General features: G+C 43.0%; 1 protein-coding gene across 3 annotated transcripts in view; it reads right to left on the minus strand.

Annotated features, from left to right (window-relative positions):
• Nucleotides 1-18,772, minus strand: part of LOC147019026 (guanine nucleotide-binding protein G(i) subunit alpha-1-like) — an 82,674-nt gene that overhangs the window by 21,623 nt on the left and 42,279 nt on the right. For all 3 annotated transcript variants that reach the window (XM_085899197.1, XM_085899198.1, XM_085899200.1), the window contains 4 exons: nucleotides 15,192-15,234; nucleotides 13,629-13,770; nucleotides 4,709-4,866; nucleotides 508-636 (listed from right to left, as the gene is read on the minus strand). In XM_085899197.1, coding sequence (XP_085755323.1) covers nucleotides 508-636; nucleotides 4,709-4,866; nucleotides 13,629-13,770; nucleotides 15,192-15,234 — 472 coding nt within the window. The remainder of the gene's footprint in view (nucleotides 1-507; nucleotides 637-4,708; nucleotides 4,867-13,628; nucleotides 13,771-15,191; nucleotides 15,235-18,772) is intronic.

Consider the following 18,772-nt stretch of genomic DNA (forward strand, 5'->3'; position numbering starts at 1 on the left):
TATTTCAAAACATTGTGGACGGATTATGACAAAACTTGGTGGATGAGTTGGTTAGGTGATAAGGAGTTAGAGTTGGGGTTAGAGTTGGGGTTAGAAGAGTTGTTTTGTTCTAACCCCAAGAGTTGGGGTTAGAACAAAGTGATTCGATTTTGGTTCAGGTCCGGATGCAGCTCAGGCCTATCAGTAGGGTACAAGACGTGAACTGTTCGGCCAGGTGGGCGTATGGGATCTACAAACTGCAAGAAACCGTCACATGCAACAAAACTCCAACTATTTAATGGTCTCCACTGAACCCTCACTGTTGTCGGTACATCTTTGCTATGATACGAGTTTATAGGCTGAAAGGCTTCAATCGATAACGACAAGAAATACTGACCTGTTGACTACGTTCGTACTGATATAACACCTCTGTAACTAACAATAGCACACATGATGTTTTACTGTCATAGTTTCATCCAAAAACCGTCAAATGAAACTGAATCTCACCCTCTGGTCGAACACACTTACTTAAAGTGTCGCCCCTTGTACGCGAAATGCGTCTCCACGATTCCCGTTGTCTTGACACGGGTCCGAAGGACATCCTCTTGGGTCGGTACGTACTCCTCTTGTCCCAGCCTCTCCAGGTCATTCAGGTAGCTACACACAAACACAGCATACCTCTGGCCACGTACATCTTTAGTGCTTCATGCTCTTGGTGTTTTCACTACTTATCCATTTGACTGAGATGGGTCAAACAGTCCCAGGGTTGGGAAGGGGCTAGGAACAGGACAACGAGTTAGTAACGCAAAAAAAAATTAAAAAATGGGAAATTAATAGAAGCCTGACTACTTTTAATTAATATTCAAATATATACTTGTTACGATGTTGATAATAGTAATAAGATTACATCTCCTACTCCCTCCCTCCAGGAAGAGTCAAGGCAGGAATTTGTAATTTGTCCAGAGTGCTGGAAATAACTCGCTCACTCTACATGAAAGAGATAATGGGATCTTTAACGTTCATCAAGTCATGCAAGCAGATGGAACATCCAGCTTAACGTCCATCTGAGGAATGGTGTACTTTGTGATGCAACACTGTCTGTGAATCACCAATGCGACGATTTATGGTCGGTTTGGGAATCGAACCCAGACTAGACAGCTCAAAGGTAAATGTGCTCCCTCTGCACAAACCTGTCAGACGAGGGTTAGTGCAAGAGTGTACGCGTACAGCGGCATACAAAACTACTCACCCCCTTCCAATAATACCACATTTAGATGAATTATGAAGAAATAATTTTTCCAAATTAACTTATTTATTCACAACTGAAGAGATCAAACAAAACACTGTTATAGCTGAAGGAGGTTACATGTTAAAAAAAAACATGTACAAATCAAAATTCACTGGTTGTAAAAGTATTCAGCCTCTTCAGTCAGTAGTTGGTGGAAGAACCTTTTGCAGCAATGAATGTTATGAGTATTCTGGGGTAGGTCTCTACCAGCTTTGTCCAGTGAGATGGTGAAATGAGTTCTTCACGTGAAAATTGCTCTAGGTTCTGCCAAGTTTTATGGAGATCGTCGATGGACTGCAATCTTCAAGTCTCACCATAAATGTTCAATTGGATTCAAGTCAGGACTTTGACCGGGCCACTCAAGAACATTTATTTTCTTCTTATTCAGCCACTCCAGTGTGGCTTTAGATTTGTGCTTCGGATCATTGTCTTGCTGAAATGTGGATCTCCCACCCAGTTTCAGATTCATGGCTGACTCAAGGAGGTTTTCATCAAGGATTATCCTGTACTTTGCACCGTCCATTGTCCCTTCCATCCTCACAATCTTGCCAGTCCCTGCTGATGAAGAGCAGCCCCATAACATGATGCTGCAACCACCGTGCTTGACAGGAGGGACGGTGTTGGCTGGGTTAATGTGCAGTGTTAGGTTAGGTTTACGTCAGACGTAAAACTTTGAATTTACACCAAAAAGGTAAATTTTTGTCTCGTTTGACCACAAAACTCTTACAAGTCTGCAGCATCATTAGGATACTTTTTCGCAAAATCGATACGAGCTTTTCGATGCACCTTTTCAGTAATGGCTTCTTTTTTGCCCCCCCCCCTCCGCTCCCCAGCCATAGAGGCCAATTTTGTGAAGGGAACGGGACATTGTTGAGTGTTGAACATTTACCCCCATATCATACATAGAGCCTTGCAGATCTTTCAAAATCATTGTCAGATTTACAGTTTCATGCTGAACCAGAACCAGTTTCCTGCTTTGCCCAGGTGCTGAGTTTGGATGAACGACCTGATTTGGGTAGAGTCTGGATAGTATATGCCTGGTGTTGGCTTACTAGTTAGGTTGGCGAGCTTGGGATTCGAGGGTCCTGAGTTCAAATCCTGCTCGACCATTGAATTAATACAAGGTGGGGTTGACTCAGCCTGGCATCCTTCCAAGGTCAGCAAAATGAGCACCAGCTTGTTGGGATGATTGAACCATTAGAGTATCCTGCATCGGAATGGTGACCTGTCTCGGATTGTGTCCAACAGCCCAGGAGACTGCTTCGGCAGCACCGACACTCTGCACAGAGTATGGTCCCAATGGATGGATGGATTGTATGATACGTCTTACTCTTCTTAATGATGGATTTCACCGTATTCAAAGGGATAATTAATGACTTTGAAATCTTCTTATAACCCTCCCTTGAATGGTGCTTATTCCCCCTTTTATGTCTGACTTCTTTGGAAAGATCCTTGGTCTTCATGTTTGCCTTGTTGGATGACCAAGTGAGTTGCACCTTAAAACGCATTCGATAAGTGGGGGAGCTTAATTAACTCACTTGGGACGTAGTTCCGGGGAGCTTATGTGATAGTGTATGGTCAGTCCGTCTGTGCATAAACACTTGCAACTTCTTCTCTGAAACTACACACATGATTTTGATGAAACTTGACCACAACCTTCATCACTCAGTTTGAACCAAAGCTTGTTCATGGCATGAAAATAAATCGGGCCCCAAGGGGGTCCATGGGGGGTTGCCCCCCAAAATAGGTATTTTTTCTCTTCTCAGAAACGAAACACACAATTCTGATGAAACTTTACCACAACCTTCATCATCTGTGATGTACCAAAGTTTGTTCATTAATTAAAATATATGTATATACAGTCAACCCCCGCTTTATCGCGGTTCACCTATCGCGCCCCTGGTTCATCGCGGGTTTTCCCTTGGAACGTAACTAATTTTTTCTGCGGATTCCCCGGTACATCGCGGTAATAATATATAAAATATAAATTATTTAAGCAATAAATTATAACGCGTGGTGCTCGACCAGTCACACAACGCACGAGACAAAGTTTCGCTTGTGAACTTCGAATATTTTCTACGTTTTTTTCTCCAAGCCCCACGATGCTGCCCAAACGCCCTGCACATTCTAAGGCTTCTGGCAAGGAACCGAAGCGCCAGAGGAAGGTCCTGGGACGCTCCAGGAGAAGGTTAAGGTAAAGGTGCTTGATATATGCTTCGGGAAGGAAAAAGGTTTGCCGCCGTTGGACGAGCACTGCTCATACCCAGCACCTCAAAACCTACCAGACCAGACGAGTCGATCTCCGGCACCTCAAACCCGATCACTCCCAAACCGACCAGTCTGACGAGTCGATTTTTTGGGGAGGCGTCCATTCATCGCGGATTTTCACTTAGCATGGGGAGGTCTGGAACGTAACCCCCGCGAGAAACGGGGGATTACTATATATATATATATATACCGGGGTCTCAGGATTTTTACGGTGGGGGAGTGGTGGGGGGGGAGATTACCCCCAAAATATTATTTGCTATCTTCTCCAAAACGAAACTACACACATTACTTTCGATGAACCAATGATATTAACCTTCATCACCCGTGATGCACCAAAGTGTGTCGACTGCCTCAAACTCTGCACTCAGTGGAGGGGTCTACAGTGGGGGGGGAGGGGTGTATTCAGATGAAACTTGGTGGACAGGTTGGGTGTGTGGCAAGGACGAATTGATTCGATTTTGGTGAAGATCCGGATCTGGATACGAGAATTATTTAATTGTTAAAGTGATTATTCACCATTGAGAGACCGGGCCAAAAACGATATGTAGCCTGATATTTCAAAAGTCTATTGGGCCCGATATGTTCTACTGGATCAGGCATTATGGTATGCGCTCTCCCGAGTGCCCTTCTAGTTTTCTCTATTCATCTAACTGATTCACATTTCATCTATGTTTGTTAGCTTCGTCACTTTGGAATAGTTTGTGAAGATGCTAGATCTTAAGCTTGATTTGAAAGAATCATGAAATAAGCTCAGCTGGCATCAAAATGTGAAAACTTTGGAGGTGGGTGAATACTTTTGCAGGCCACTGTACATAGTACTGGTCAAAAGACCTCGTTACATCCATTAAAGAGTAATGAATATTTCACAAATCTTTTGTTAGTCATGTTTTATCATCAATCTTGTTCCTTTTTTTTTTAGTCATGTTTTATTAATTATCAATCTAGTTTCTTTGGTTCGTCCTGTTTTATTAACTTGACATTTAAATTTAATTGTTGGTCTTGATCTTAAGATTAACAGGACAATTGCGGCTACAACTCTCGTTGCTGAATCTCGATGTTATGATTTGTAGGGCCACTGAATGGTTCTTTCTTGGGGGAGCCAAAGAACATTTTGATGGCAATATTGATCCCGTGACAACAAAAGGCAAAACTGTGGGTGACGGAATTCCTCACTAGGCAGCAGAGTCATTCAGCTGGTACTCTCTTGAGCGTGCAAAGCAGGCCTGCACACCACTATCAGCCCAAAGGTGTGCCAACACCATGCAGATCTCCGTGGGGAATGAACAGTCTTCCACCATGTTTGCCAGGTCGAACAGCTGTCGTGCATCATTCTGAAAAAGAACAAATTAAGAATGACATGTGGTTATTGTTGCCCCGCACAAGCTCAAAACTACCAACTCAACACAAATGTGTACCTTTAACACAAGTAACTCAAGGGGAGTGTTGGAGGTGTGAGAGGAGATGTGGAAGGATAAAAAAAAATAAAGGACCACTGGGCCTGTAGATTATCTGGGCCCTGGCCTAATGGTGTAACCTAAATTTGGTATCATTTTATGAATTTTTATGAATTTATGGATCTTCCCAATAATTTAAGTCCACCATTTTGACACAATGTCGGTCACGTGATCAGCATGGCCTCTGCAATTTAATATCAGTATCCTTTCCTAATGTTGTAACCCAAATTTGGTAGCATTCTGATTGGTGGGTTTGGAGAATAAGATTTTTGAAGGAATTTACTAAGTCTGCCATTTTGACCATACTTATAGTCACATGACCAGAACGAGCTTTGTAATCCCCATTATCAGTCAGGAGCGGAACCTTGCTGCCAAATTTCAGCCGGGTCGGCCCAGCAGTTTGGCCGGAGAAGTCGAAAGAGGAGACAGACGAACGGACATTTCATGATGACAATACCTTATCTGGAATTCCAATTCCAGATAAGCTAAAACAAAGAGGTAAGGGAGAATGGGACATGACATTTCCATACCCTGCACAATTTTGTGACTGGCAATTGAGATATAAGAGGCTCTCTTTTTATTTGCTTGTTTTAAGGAGCCACTGTCCTGAACGGTTTTCTGTCACCACTTGGTGTGCGGTGCCTTGCAGTCAGCGGCTGCCCTGGCAATCTGCATTGCATATAGGAGCGTTCCTTCTGGACTTCAGACTTGGGAACATCACAACTCAAGGCCTGTACTCACCGAAGACCTGGTGGAACAACCCGAATATCATGTTCGCATGTGGTGTTTCTGCAGATTTTTCTGAACCAGGAAGCAGGGCATATCACATGTGTGGCTATTACCACCGTGCAGCTCCCCACTGCACTGAGGGTGAGACCACAGCACGTACAAACCTACTGGGACTCCGATTGTCCGAAGCCTACCCTGATCAGATGTGCTTTTCGGCGTGCTCGCTGATGCACGTGTGGCAGAAGGAAGTAATCAGAAGGAACCAAAACAAGCAAAAAGCAATGATGAAGTCATCAGGAGGAACCTGGATTGGATTCACATTTCAACTGCTGCTCCTCTACCCTCAAACCCATCCAGGTACGGCCAAGTGAGCCTTATTCAAAAAAAAAAAATCAACAAAATCAAAGAGAACCCAAATCAAAAATATTAAATAATTCTGACTGTCAGACCATGTGCCCAAATCAAGTTGAAATTTAAAACATGTATTCCCCATCAATACCAGATTATAATTGTGCAGATTCATGTCGATTGATTAAGCATTTCCAGAGAAAATATTATTTAATATTTTTCTTCAATCCAATATGGCTGCCAAACCATGTGACCTATCAATTATTACACACAAGGAAATCAAACATAGGTGGAGGCCATTCAGCCTATGCCTGCGCGACATCACCACCATACTAATTTATCAACACAAGATCCAAAGAAATGCCAAATTTATTATTTATTTATTTTTTGTGTTTTTATGGTTTTTTTACATTTATCTGTTTATTTAAAGTTTTTGTAGTTTTGTAATTTTTTTTTTCTCTTTTTGTATTTCGTATTTTTTTGAAATCTTTTTTTTCTTCTTCTCAAGGGAGGGGGCACGTGCTTGGTTAAAAACACACAACATCCCTTGACGAGACCCCCACCAACAGCATTCTGTACAATGCACACAATCACCCATCAATGCTCAAGTTACCTAAAAGTCCTGTCAACATCCCCATACCCCTCTATCTCCATAGCTTTCAGGTACCTACCTAATTCTAATTTAAACTTATCCACTGTTTCTGCTGCCACGACCTTTCCAGGGAGACCATCCCATGCATCAACGACTCTCTGAGTGAAAGTCCCCTGCCTTGCTACCGTCTTAACTCTCCTCTTCTTCACTCTCAGGCTATGGCCTTTGGTCCTATCACTGTCTACTCTGTTGAATAATTCATCTGCACTTATTTTATCGATGCCTTTCATTATCTTAAACATCTCTATCATATCTCCTCATAACCGCCTCCTTTCTAGTGCATAAATCCCTGTCTCCTTCTAGTGTATAAATTCCTTAAAAATCTTCTACACCCAAGGCTTGGGGAACATTTTTGTGGTTTCCCCTCGATCTGTCCAGCTGTTATGGAGAAGATTTTTCAAAGTTTTCAGGTAAATCCAATATGGTTGCCAAACCATGTGACCTATGGCATTATATGTGTGAACCTTTTGTTCCTCATGGATAGGCGGTCATATGTGCAAAGGTTCACCTCGATCTGTTCAGCCACTTCAGAGAAGATTCTTGAAGCTTCTTTTTTTTTTCTTTTTTTTTTTAACAATATAGCAGCTGAATCACGTGACCGATGACATCATCAATTTTTTTTTTCCTGTGGAACATTTTATCCCGAGATGACCCTCAAAAATGTTCATACTGATCCGATGTAGTGTTTGTTCTACATGTGAAATTATGACGTCATAAAAATCACATTCCCCATGAGGAGTACTTGCCGTGTGCCAAGTTTCAAATATTTCCTTGGTGCGGTTTCAGAGATACAGAGCTTCAAAGTTTTTCTATTTTTCCAACGTGGCTGCCGCACTACGTGACCTATAAGGACATTATCATTAAAACATGCTGCATGAGTATTCACACCTGTGGTGAAAATTTCGTGTCAATCTGACGAGCGGTTGCGGAGAAAAACAGGAAAGTTCTTTGCGGACAAACAAACAAATGAAAAATCACTCATAGAGCGACATTTGGTGAAACGGAACGGCACTCAGTCGCGCACATACCTCGGCCAGGCTGAACAGTTTACGTTTTGTATCGACTTTTCAAGATATCATGCTTTACATAGTTTTTGGCCCCATCTCTCAATGGTGAAGAAGCACTGAAAAAATTCTCGTGCCCGGATCCAGATTCAAATCTTCACAAAAATCGAATCGATTAGTCCTTTTCACAGATATTTTCAGAGAAATTTGTCAAATTCAGATCCAGAAGAGATGGAGTACCGTTGGTTGAGATCCGAGTGGGGAAATTGACCAATTGAGTCAGTCCCAATGAGTCACAGAAGTCTTTTGCTGAAGTGCCATGACAGGTGAGAGAGGTACCCACACCTAGCCAACTGGTAGATGACAATTGAAGTCGCCACATATGAGGAAGAGAGAGTTTGGATGACAAGATAGAAGTTGGTCCATGTTTTCGGATAGTGAGGTGTAGATGGAGTCATCACTGTTTGGTGGACGGTACAGTACACATATAAACATGAGGTGGGTGTGGGGGAGTGAGGGCAGTGCGTGGATAATGAGGAATAGAGTCTTTGATGAAGAGAGCAACTGCGCTGACAGGACGAGGCTCAGGTCTGTCATACCGGAGGAGGGAGTAACCAGGGAGAGACACGAAGGAGTCAGAGACGTCTTGAAGGAGGAAAGTTTCTGTTAAGCAGATTACGTCTGGTTTGTCAGTGGCAACTGGTATGGAAAGATCTGTCAGGTTTGAGCGAAGGTCCTGGATATTTGAGGACCACACTGTTAAAGAAGAGGGAGGAGAGGGAAGGGGGAGGATAGGACGAAGGAGGGAAGGGGGAGGATAGGACGAAGGAGGGAGGGGGGGAGGTAAGGAGAGTCATTGAAAGAGTGTGGGGGATTGCAAAATAGCTTGAGAAGGGGGCCGGATGAGGAGGAGAAAAGGCTCGATGGTGATGGGTTGAGGTCAAGTGGGGAGTAATAAGAGAGGAGGCAGAGGGCAGTTGAAGATTGGAGGTGGAGTGATGACATGGAAGAGAGAGGGCAGCGGAAGGAAGCAGCTTTAAGGATGCGAGGGGGGGGACTTTGAGAAGGGGAAGTGCGGCGAGATTTGAGGGAGAAATGTGAGAGGGAAGAGTTAATGGAGAAGGGTGAGGGGGGAGTTTTTGAGAAAGGTAAGAGGGAAACTTGGAGGAGGAAGAATGTGAAGGTTGCTTTGAGAGGGAAACTTTGAGAGAGAGGGGAGACGTTGAGAGCAGGCATGGCCAAGGTGCAGGAGGGTGATGGGAGAGGTGGGGAAAGTGGAAGGATAAGACTTAGTAGTGGTATTGTGAATAAGGGAGTGAGCAGGGGGGGTAAGATTTGAGGGGTTGGGAAGAGGTGGAGGTGTGCTGAGAGGAAGGAAGGAGCATGTTTGTGGTGATGATGAGTGTACTGATTGATAAGTCTGAAGATGACGATGGTTCACGAGTGGTATTTGACGATGTAGATTGTTTCAGAAGTCAAGGATGAGACGACGTGATAATGTTTGACCAAGTTATAAAAATGATCAACATGATGTGGTACGAGTGACAGGTTATTAGCTGCAAATGTCGAAAACCCGGTTTTGTTCAACAACTTTAAAAATTTGACCTTTGCATAACCTTTAAAGGTCACAAAACAATGTTGTGGACATTAAAATAAGGAAACAGGATACGTGCTATAGGTTATTGGAGTTAGTTCGTCGAAGAAGGTCGAAAACCCGGTTCGATTCCCACAACTTTGAAAATTTGACGTTTGTGAACTTTAAAGGTCAAAGGTCAAGGATTATGACCTTTAGTGCAAAACTTCCTCTGGAACATTCCAGGAACAATATAACGTCATATAGGCTTTATGGCATTTCGCACTCCTCGGATTATCCATACTTTGATGACATCAGCGTAAAAACAAACTTGAAGGGGGCGCCACGGGCAAGGTGTTCGAGATAGAGCAAAATGGTTTCAAGACTTTAGGTGGGGAATGACCTCAAAATTATGCATAAAAAATATTGTCATCCGAGCTCTCACAGTTTGGGCGGTCGTATGATTTTAATGTCAAAATTCAAAATTTTCTAAGTTCGTGACCTTGTGACCTTGACACGAAAATGAAAAATCGGCTGCGTGGGGCTATGCAAGTGTCATTGGGCTAACCAAATACCGAAACCCGTCAGATTCGACAAACCCCTCGGAGAAGATGGATTTTTATGTCAAAATTCGCAATTTTCTAAGTTCGTGACTTGTGACGAAAATGAAAAATCGAGCTCCATGGGGCTATGCAGGTGTCATTGGGCTAACCAAATACCGAAACCCCTGCCAGATTCGACAAACCCCCCGAGGAGAAGATGCAAATTGAAATCGGCTACCCCCTAAAAACAAGTTTTTTGGGCGTGGCTCCACCCATAATGGGCGGACCACACCCATTTTCAGGAAAACACAACTAGATCATGATACAAACCTCCCACCAAAATTTTATCAGGATCGGATCAAAACCCACGGAGCTATGCTCGGGACAGACAGACAGACATACAGACAGATAGCAGACAGACATACAGACAGACAGACATACAGACAGATAGACAGACATACATACAGACAGACATACATACAGACAGACAGGCAGACACACAACAATAACGAATATAGTGGTCACTTATTTTTTTCGTGAAAATATTTTTTCGTGAACCAATAGAGTGAGATATCTGTTCGGTTAGAATAGAGCCCACAGATGTTAGAACACCATACAGTTTGGGACAACAGAGGACGAGCTGATACTGAAGCAGAAGACAGTGAAGAGGTGCCAAAAGTGGAGGTAGGATGAGGGGCAAGATGGGATGGGAATGGAGAGGGGATAGCAGGTGAGGGGTTAGGAGGAGGTAGATTTCAGCAAATGGGGTGAATTGGCACTCCCAACCTGTCCACCAAGTTTCATATGTGAATCCATCCATAACCTTTAGAGATATCATGCTATATATCGTTTTGGCCCGATCTCTCAATGGTGAAGAATCAGGAAAAAAAATTCTCACATCCCGGATTTGGATCATCACCAAAATTAAGCGTTGCTGTCCTTGACCAGTCACCTCCACACAAAAAAAAATTCAGAACGATTGCTTGAAAACTGTGGCCAAAAATCGTGTGACATCGAGACAAACAGACAGACAAATGCTCCAGACCAACATACTTGGCAAAGAAACTTTTTCACCAAGTAACAAACAAACCCAACCAAACGCAATACCCTCTCATTCGGCGAGGGTAACTAGAGCAGAGTGCATAACCTCGGTGGAGTGCATACCTCCGCCAGGTTGAACAGTTTATGTTTTGTATCCAACTGATAGGCCAGATGTGGATCTGGACATTAACCAATATTGAATCGGCTTGTTCTTGGCACCTAACCAACTCATCCATCAACTTTTGTCATAACTCGTCCACAACATATTGAAATATCATGCCAGATATCGTTTTTGTCTTTATCTCTCAATGGTGAAGAATCACTTTTTAAAATTTTTAATTCTCATATCCGGATCCAGATCTTCACCAACATCTAATCAATTCTTCCTTGTCACAACCCAACCTGTCCACCAAGTTTCGTCTGAATCTGTCCACAACTTTTTGAGATATCCTGCTCACAGACAGATAGACAGACAGGGATGTAAAAATCACTCGTAGAGAGACAACTTGGCAAAACGGAACGACACTCCATAGAGAACATACCTCCGCCAGGCTGAGTAGTTTACATTTTGTATGCCACTGATAGGTTGAATCTGATTCCACACCTTCACCAAAATCGAATCGGCTTGTTCTTTTTACCCAACCAACTTTTCCACCCCGTTTTGTCACAAGTCGTCCACAACTTTTAGAGATGTCATGCAATATCATTTTAGCCCCATCTCTCAATGGTGAAGAATCAGTTAAAAATTAAATAATTCTTGTATCCAGATCTGGATTCGGATCTTCACCAAAATCTAATCAATTCTTCCTTGTCACACACCCAACGTGTCCACCAAGCTTCGTCCGAATCCGCCCACAACTTTTTGAGATATCGTGTTATATATCGTTTTAGCCCGATCTCTCATGGGTGAAGAATCACTGAAAAAAATTCTCACATCCGGATTTGGATTCGGATCTTCACCAAAATTTAGTGTTGCCGTCCTTGGCTGGTCACGTACACACACACAAAATTTCAAAACGATTACTTGAAAAGTGTGGCCAAAAATCGTGTGACAAACAGACAAACAGACAGACAAGCCGGTAGGCGACATGGGTGGTCGCGAAATAATTGCATACTAGTCATACAGTTTTTGACGGATCGGGCTGAAATTTTTTGACAAAGAGGTTGATTATAGTGCGCATAAAAGCATGGAAGCCGATTTTTTATTTTCGAAAAAATTAATTTTTTAGGATTTTTCAAAAATTTAAAAGTCCCGTTGCTAGGCAACGGTGGTGTCCATAGCAACGGTGCTCAAAAGCATAGAAATCGATCCTGGTATGAACCTACTTGTCAAGTTTCATCAAAATCGGTTGACTCCTCTGGCCTCCAGAGCTGTCCATTACATACAGACATACAAACAAACAAACAAACAAACAAACACAAACAGATGGAAAAAGTGAAAATAAGGGTACTCTAGCGACCACCCAACAAGCCGGTAGGTGACATAGGTGGTCGCTATATAATTGCATACTAGTCATACAGTTTTTGACGGATCGGGCTGAAAATTTTTGACAAAGAGGTTGATTATAGTGCGCAAAAAAGTGCGGAAGCCAATTTTTGATTTTCGGGGAAAAAATTTTTTCGGATATTTTTCAAAAATTTCAAAGTCCCGTTGCTTGACAACGGTGGTGTCCATAGCAACGGTGCTCAAAAGCGTACAACTACATCCTGGTATGAACCTACCAGTCAAGTTTCATCAAAATCGGTTGACTCCTCTGGCCACCAGAGCTGTCCATTACATACAAACAAACAGACTGACGGAAAACCTGAGAATAAGGGTAGTCTAGCGACCACCCAATAATGGTAGTCTAGCGACCACCCAAAAACCTGAGAATAAGGGTAGTCTAGCAACCACCCAATAAGGGTAGTATAGCGACCACCCAATAAGGGTAGTATAGCGACCACCCAAAAACCTGAGAATAAGGGTAGTCGAGCGACCACCCAATAAGGGTAGTATAGCGACCACCCAAAAACCTGAGAATAAGGGTAGTCTAGCGACCACCCAATAAGGGTAGTATAGCGACCACCCAATAATGGTAGTATAGTGACCACTCAACAGACAAACAAACGAACACTACAGACCAACATACTTGGCAAAAAAATTTTTTCGCCAATTAATGAAAACATAACCTTTAGAAAGCATCTGAAAATGTAAAGCCTGTCCACTTTCACTTTTTATTCAAACTAAAATTGCCGAAAACAACAGCTAACAAGCAGTAATGTAAATTTTATTAACTCGTGTTGTCCGTATTCTCATAATAAAGGTTTGTTGAAAATTTCATGACAAAAGCTCAAATGGTAGAAATGTTATTGCCTGGACACACGAACACACACACACACACACACACACACACACACACACACACACACACACACACACACACACACACACACACACACACACACACACACACACACACACACTTGCAAAACCACATCTCCTGCTGTGCGGGAGACTGGCTAATTACAAAAGTAAGAATAAAAAAGGAAAATGAAAGAAACAACAACAGTACATGGAGAAAATGTGTAAAATGGTCATGCAATAAACACCAGACAAACATTCTTCAGGTTGTCACAAACAGTTCAAGGTCATATCCTGACTGTTTTACCTGCAATCACTTACTACATGGCCAACTGAGCCGTTGCGTTAACGTGATCGCAGTTAAAAGTTTGTAATGTGGGAATATGCAACTGCGGGGTGAGAGTCTTACGGCTCGATCCGGATCCCCAAAGTCAATGTGGAGCTTCCCCATGGCATGCAGGATGGCCACCATGGATTGAATGGTGTTGCTGTACACCACGGCACGGTATTTTTTGCATTCCTCTTGCGAAAAGCCCGTATCATGAATGATCCTGAATGAATAAAAAAAGGAAACAAATGCGATTCATTCACGTTGCGAGGGTTTGCATCGTTTCGATACTGTGCCCCACAACTCTCTTTCCCCTTTAAATCGTGTTAGGGATTTAGAATTTGACGACCGTACTGGGACACAGCAGCCGACTCTTTTCAAAGTTGCTTGTTTAGCTCTGACAAAGGGTCAATGCCCGAGAGGTCAGCTTCTCCTCGCTTCCCATGGAGGTTTGCATACCTTTGTCAGCATTCGGTTCCCATTTCAAATTGTTGGTTACTCCATGAAGATCTGTTACTTACTCCTCCCCTTCATCTCTCTCCCTCCCCGTCGCCTCTATCCCTCCACTTAATCACTCTCCCTCCTCCTCCTCTCTCATCCATCTTGTCCACCCGTTGCATCCTCAACTTTCTCCTGCTGTTCCCTTTGTTACGTTGTGTCCTGGTCTATTCTGTGTCCTAAGTCTTCCACAAGCCGAGACCATGTATAAAAAAAGAAATACACAGTGCCGGAGCCACAGAGTGCCAAAGGCCCTCGGCATACACTAACGTGCCATGGAAGTCTGAAGTGAGGGACAGGAAACACGATGGTTCACACGCAGGTGACCATTGAGGAAGTACAGATGGCGCTGGTAACCATTCAGGACCCCACTTCATATTGAGTGAGTCTCACCCGTCTCATTATGTAACTAGTGATGTGGATGAATGGAATAATGGGACATAAATTTGAAATAAAAGAAGGTAACATCAATACAAGCGATTCCGGTTATTGGCGGAGCTTTAGGCCACCGACTTAGAACATAGAGAAGTATCTCCTGAAGCCCAACATCACTGATATGAGCACAACACAGTGAGAGAAAGCTGTGCTTCTGAAAACAGCAAGAATACTTACTTGGACTCTCAGGATAGGGATGATTCAGTGTCCAAGGAAAACCTACCCACAGAAAAACTAAGCAGAAACATTCCGCAAAAACAACAAATCATAGAATACGCCAACAAATCGCTGAATCATCGTCTCCCATCTGATGAAGTCCTTGCAGAAACACTCTGAACTTGTCCAGTGTTTACAAGACTGTTGAACGTTCAAGCTTGAACAAGAGAAAAATCACATGAAGGGTGGGGAGTAAAACATAAAACCCAGAGCATGTTCGGATCATAATCTGCAAATCTGTGACTACTGTATTTCACATTCGCAGTTGTTGAGCGAAGATCTCCAGAAGAGCTCTCCTGACTAGTTTGAGGTCCATTTTCAATTACTCATCATAATGTTAACATTCATTCTTCTCGTATACGGCATATAGGGTGATGACTTGATAACAAACATAAACAAGCATCATGCCTTTATGACGTTACAAAATGACATCATAATGGTGTGAAACTGACTTTTTGTGAAGATCCCCAGAAGGGTCTCGAATAGTATACTCACTTCATTTGCTTCACAATTGTACTTTTTCCTGATTCCCCAGCACCTGAAGAAAGGGGTAATAAAAGAGGACTTTTATTTTCATAAATGTGATGCAGAATTTACTGTACATAAATATTTTCAAGTATTTGTGGGTTTGTTTGTATGTTATTCTTTCACGGCCGAACAATAGTATGTTGAGGCCGCAAATTTTGGGTGTCGGCACTTCAGAATCTGGGCAAAGTTTTAAGCTGCTACCACCCCCACAAAAACCCCTAAACCCCTCCCCCCCAATCTGTATGTTTGTGCAGTTCTGAAAATCATAGGAAAAAATGGCTGGACCAGTCTCCACCAGATTTTGCAAACATGCTGGGGGTACACAGGGTCATGTCATGGATGCACCAAAAAATATCCTCCCTACTCCCTGCGAGGGTAGAAAGCCCGCTTACGATTTCCACCTGTATCGCTGGGCCAATCCACACCAACTTTTGAACATGTGCTGGGGGTACCCAGTGTCATGTTATGGGTACAAAACCCCCCTACACCCGCAAGGCAATTCTCCACGTGCTTGTGCATCAGGGAGTTACCAGATTTTTTTGCTTAGTAACGCTCTCAAGCCGTGTGGCACACTCGGGAGAATGACTGCACAATATGGAACTGTCATGGAGAATTGTACATGAATGGCGTGACGGTTTAAAAAACAGGATGGATGAGAGTGTCCGATGAAGAGCGGCCAGGGTAATTCCAGGGTCTGCTGCTACACAGGACTCGTCCATCCTTTTCTGAACCATTCACACCATTAGTATACATTTCGACAACCTACAGTCCGGACGATATATAGGACAGTAATTCATCGACACATGCTGTTTCTCAACACGCTCGTTTCGGTTTTACGCTCCCATAAAATGTGGTCCAAACATGCTCCACACCTTGTGGGGGACTCATGTGCTGATGCTTACCTCGAGTTTGCGTGGAGCCTAGCGTGTTTGAGAACACCTCGGGTCAGTTAGAGTTCGCTTGGCGAGGTGACACTTTTGATCGCCATTTCATTACCATTTCCACTTTTTGTGCTGAACCCTTTGAACTTTAGCGGCTATTTTACCAGCCACTATTCAAACCTCCATATACCCGAGTGGTCAGATTTTTCTCCAAGGAATCCAGGGTGGGAGAGCCAAAAGTCCAAGGAGCTCAGGGTTCAAAAGGTTAAAGTTTGAAATGTCGAAGCCCAAGAAAATGAAGCGAAGCTTTTCCCTTCAAGGTAAATTTGACATTTTGAAATACTTTGTGAGTGGACAAGGCCATGTTTGTTCATTTTAGTTTTTATTTGTACACTTTTATTAATCACTCGTGAGGTAAGCATGCGACACACAGGTGGGAGCCCAAAATCTCAACAACAACAAAAAAATGTTTTGAGAAATTTTATGAAAACTCCCACCCACTCTTGGACATGTGCAGGGACCCCAAAAGCTGCACAGAAAATTTGGTGGGGGTGGGCCCAAAACTGTGGGAGTAGTACGACGTAAAATCAATGTTGCAGATCGGTGTTGTATGGGTGGAAATGCAAAATCACAATTTTATTGAGATATTACCAAGCCAGCGAATGTTTCCACGTGAGTGAGATAGAGAGATAGAGACAGAGAAAGTGACAGAGAAAGAGACAGAGAAAGAGACAGAGAAAGAGACAGAGAAAGAGACAGAGAAAGAGACAGAGACAGAGAAAGAGACAGAGAAAGAGAAAGAGAAAGAGAAAGAGACAGAGAAAGAGACAGAGAAAGAGAAAGAGAAAGAGAAAGAGACAGAGAAAGTGACAGAGAAAGTGACAGAGAAAGAGACAGAGAAAGAGAAAGAGAAAGAGACAGAGAAAGTGACAGAAAAAGTGACAGAGAAAGAGACAGAGAAAGAGACAGAGAAAGAGACAGAGAAAGAGACAGAGAAAGTGACAGAAAAAGTGACAGAGAAAGAGACAGAGAAAGAGACAGAGAAAGAGACAGAGAAAGAGACAGAGAAAGAGACAGAGAAAGAGAAAGAGACAGAGAAAGAGACAGAGAAGGAGACAGAGAAAGTGACAGAAAAAGTGACAGAGAAAGAGACAGAGAAAGAGACAGAGAAAGAGACAAAGGAAGAGACAGAGACAGAGAAAGAGACAGAGAAGGAGACAGAGAAGGAGACAGAGAAGGAGAAAGAGAAAGAGACAGAGAAAGAGACAGAGAAGGAGACAGAGAAAGAGACAGAGGAAGAGACAGAGAAGGAGACAGAGAAAGAGACAGAGAGAGAGACAGAGAAAGAGACAGAGAAAGAGACAGAGACAGAGAAATAGAAAGAGACAGAGACAGAGAAAGACAGAGACAAAGAGACAGAGAAAGAGACAGAGAAAGTGACAGAAAAAGTGACAGAGAAAGAGACAGAGAAAGAGACAGAGAAAGAGAAAGAGAAAGAGAAAGTGACAGAGAAAGAGACAGAGAAAGAGACAGAGAAAGAGACAGAGAAAGAGACACAGAAAGAGACAGAGAAAGAGACAGAGAAAGAGACAGAGAAAGAGACAGAGAAAGAGACAGAGAAAGAGACAGAGAAAGAGACAGAGAAAGAGACAGAGAAGGAGACAGAGAAGGAGACAGAGAAGGAGACAGAGAAAGAGACAGAGAAAGAGACAGAGAAAGAGACAGAGAAAGAGACAGAGAAAGAGACAGAGAAAGAGACAGAGAAAGAGACAGAGACAGTGAAAGAGACAGAGAGAGACAGAGACAGAGACAGAGACAGAGAAAGAGACAGAGACAGAGAAAGAGACAGAGACAGAGAAAGTGACAGAGACAGAGAAAGAGACAGAGAAAGAGACAGAGAAAGAGACAGAGAAAGAGACAGAGAAAGAGACAGAGAAAGAGACAGAGAAAGAGAGAGAGAAAGAGACAGAGAAAGAGACAGAGAAAGAGACAGAGAAAGAGACAGAGAAAGAGACAGAGAAAGAGACAGAGAAAGAGACAGAGAAAGAGACAGAGAAAGAGACAGAGAAAGAGACAGAGAAAGAGACAGAGAAAGAGACAGAGAAAGAGACAGAGAAAGAGACAGAGAAAGAGACAGAGAAGGAGACAGAGAAAAGAGACAGAGAAAGAGACAGAGAAAGGAGACAGAGAAAGAGACAGAGAAGGAGACAGAGAAAGAGACAGAGAAAGAGACAGAGAGAGAGACAGAGACAGAGAAAGAGACAGAGAAAGAGACAGAGAAAGAGACAGAGAAAGAGACAGAGAAAGAGTCAGAGAAAGAGACAGAGAAAGAGAAAGAGACAGAGAAAGTGACAGAAAAAGTGACAGAGATAGAGACAGAGAAAGAAAAAGAGAGAGACAGAGAAAGAGACAGAGAAAGAGAAAGAGAAAGAGACAGAGAAAGAGACAGAGAAAGAGACAGAGAAAGAGACAGAGAAAGAGACAGAGAAACAGACAGAGAAAGAGACAGAGAAAGAGACAGAGAAGGAGACAGAGAAAGAGACAGAGAAGGAGACAGAGAAGGAGACAGAGAAGGAGACAGAGAAAGAGACAGAGAGAGACAGAGAAAGAGACAGAGAAAGAGACAGAGAAAGAGACAGAGAAAGTGACAGAAAAAGAGAGAGAGAA

This window comes from Eptatretus burgeri, chromosome 10, assembly GCF_056783735.1.
Source record: "Eptatretus burgeri isolate ZD-2024b chromosome 10, Ebu_testis_v1, whole genome shotgun sequence".
In the NCBI taxonomy this organism is placed as follows: domain Eukaryota; kingdom Metazoa; phylum Chordata; class Myxini; order Myxiniformes; family Myxinidae; genus Eptatretus; species Eptatretus burgeri.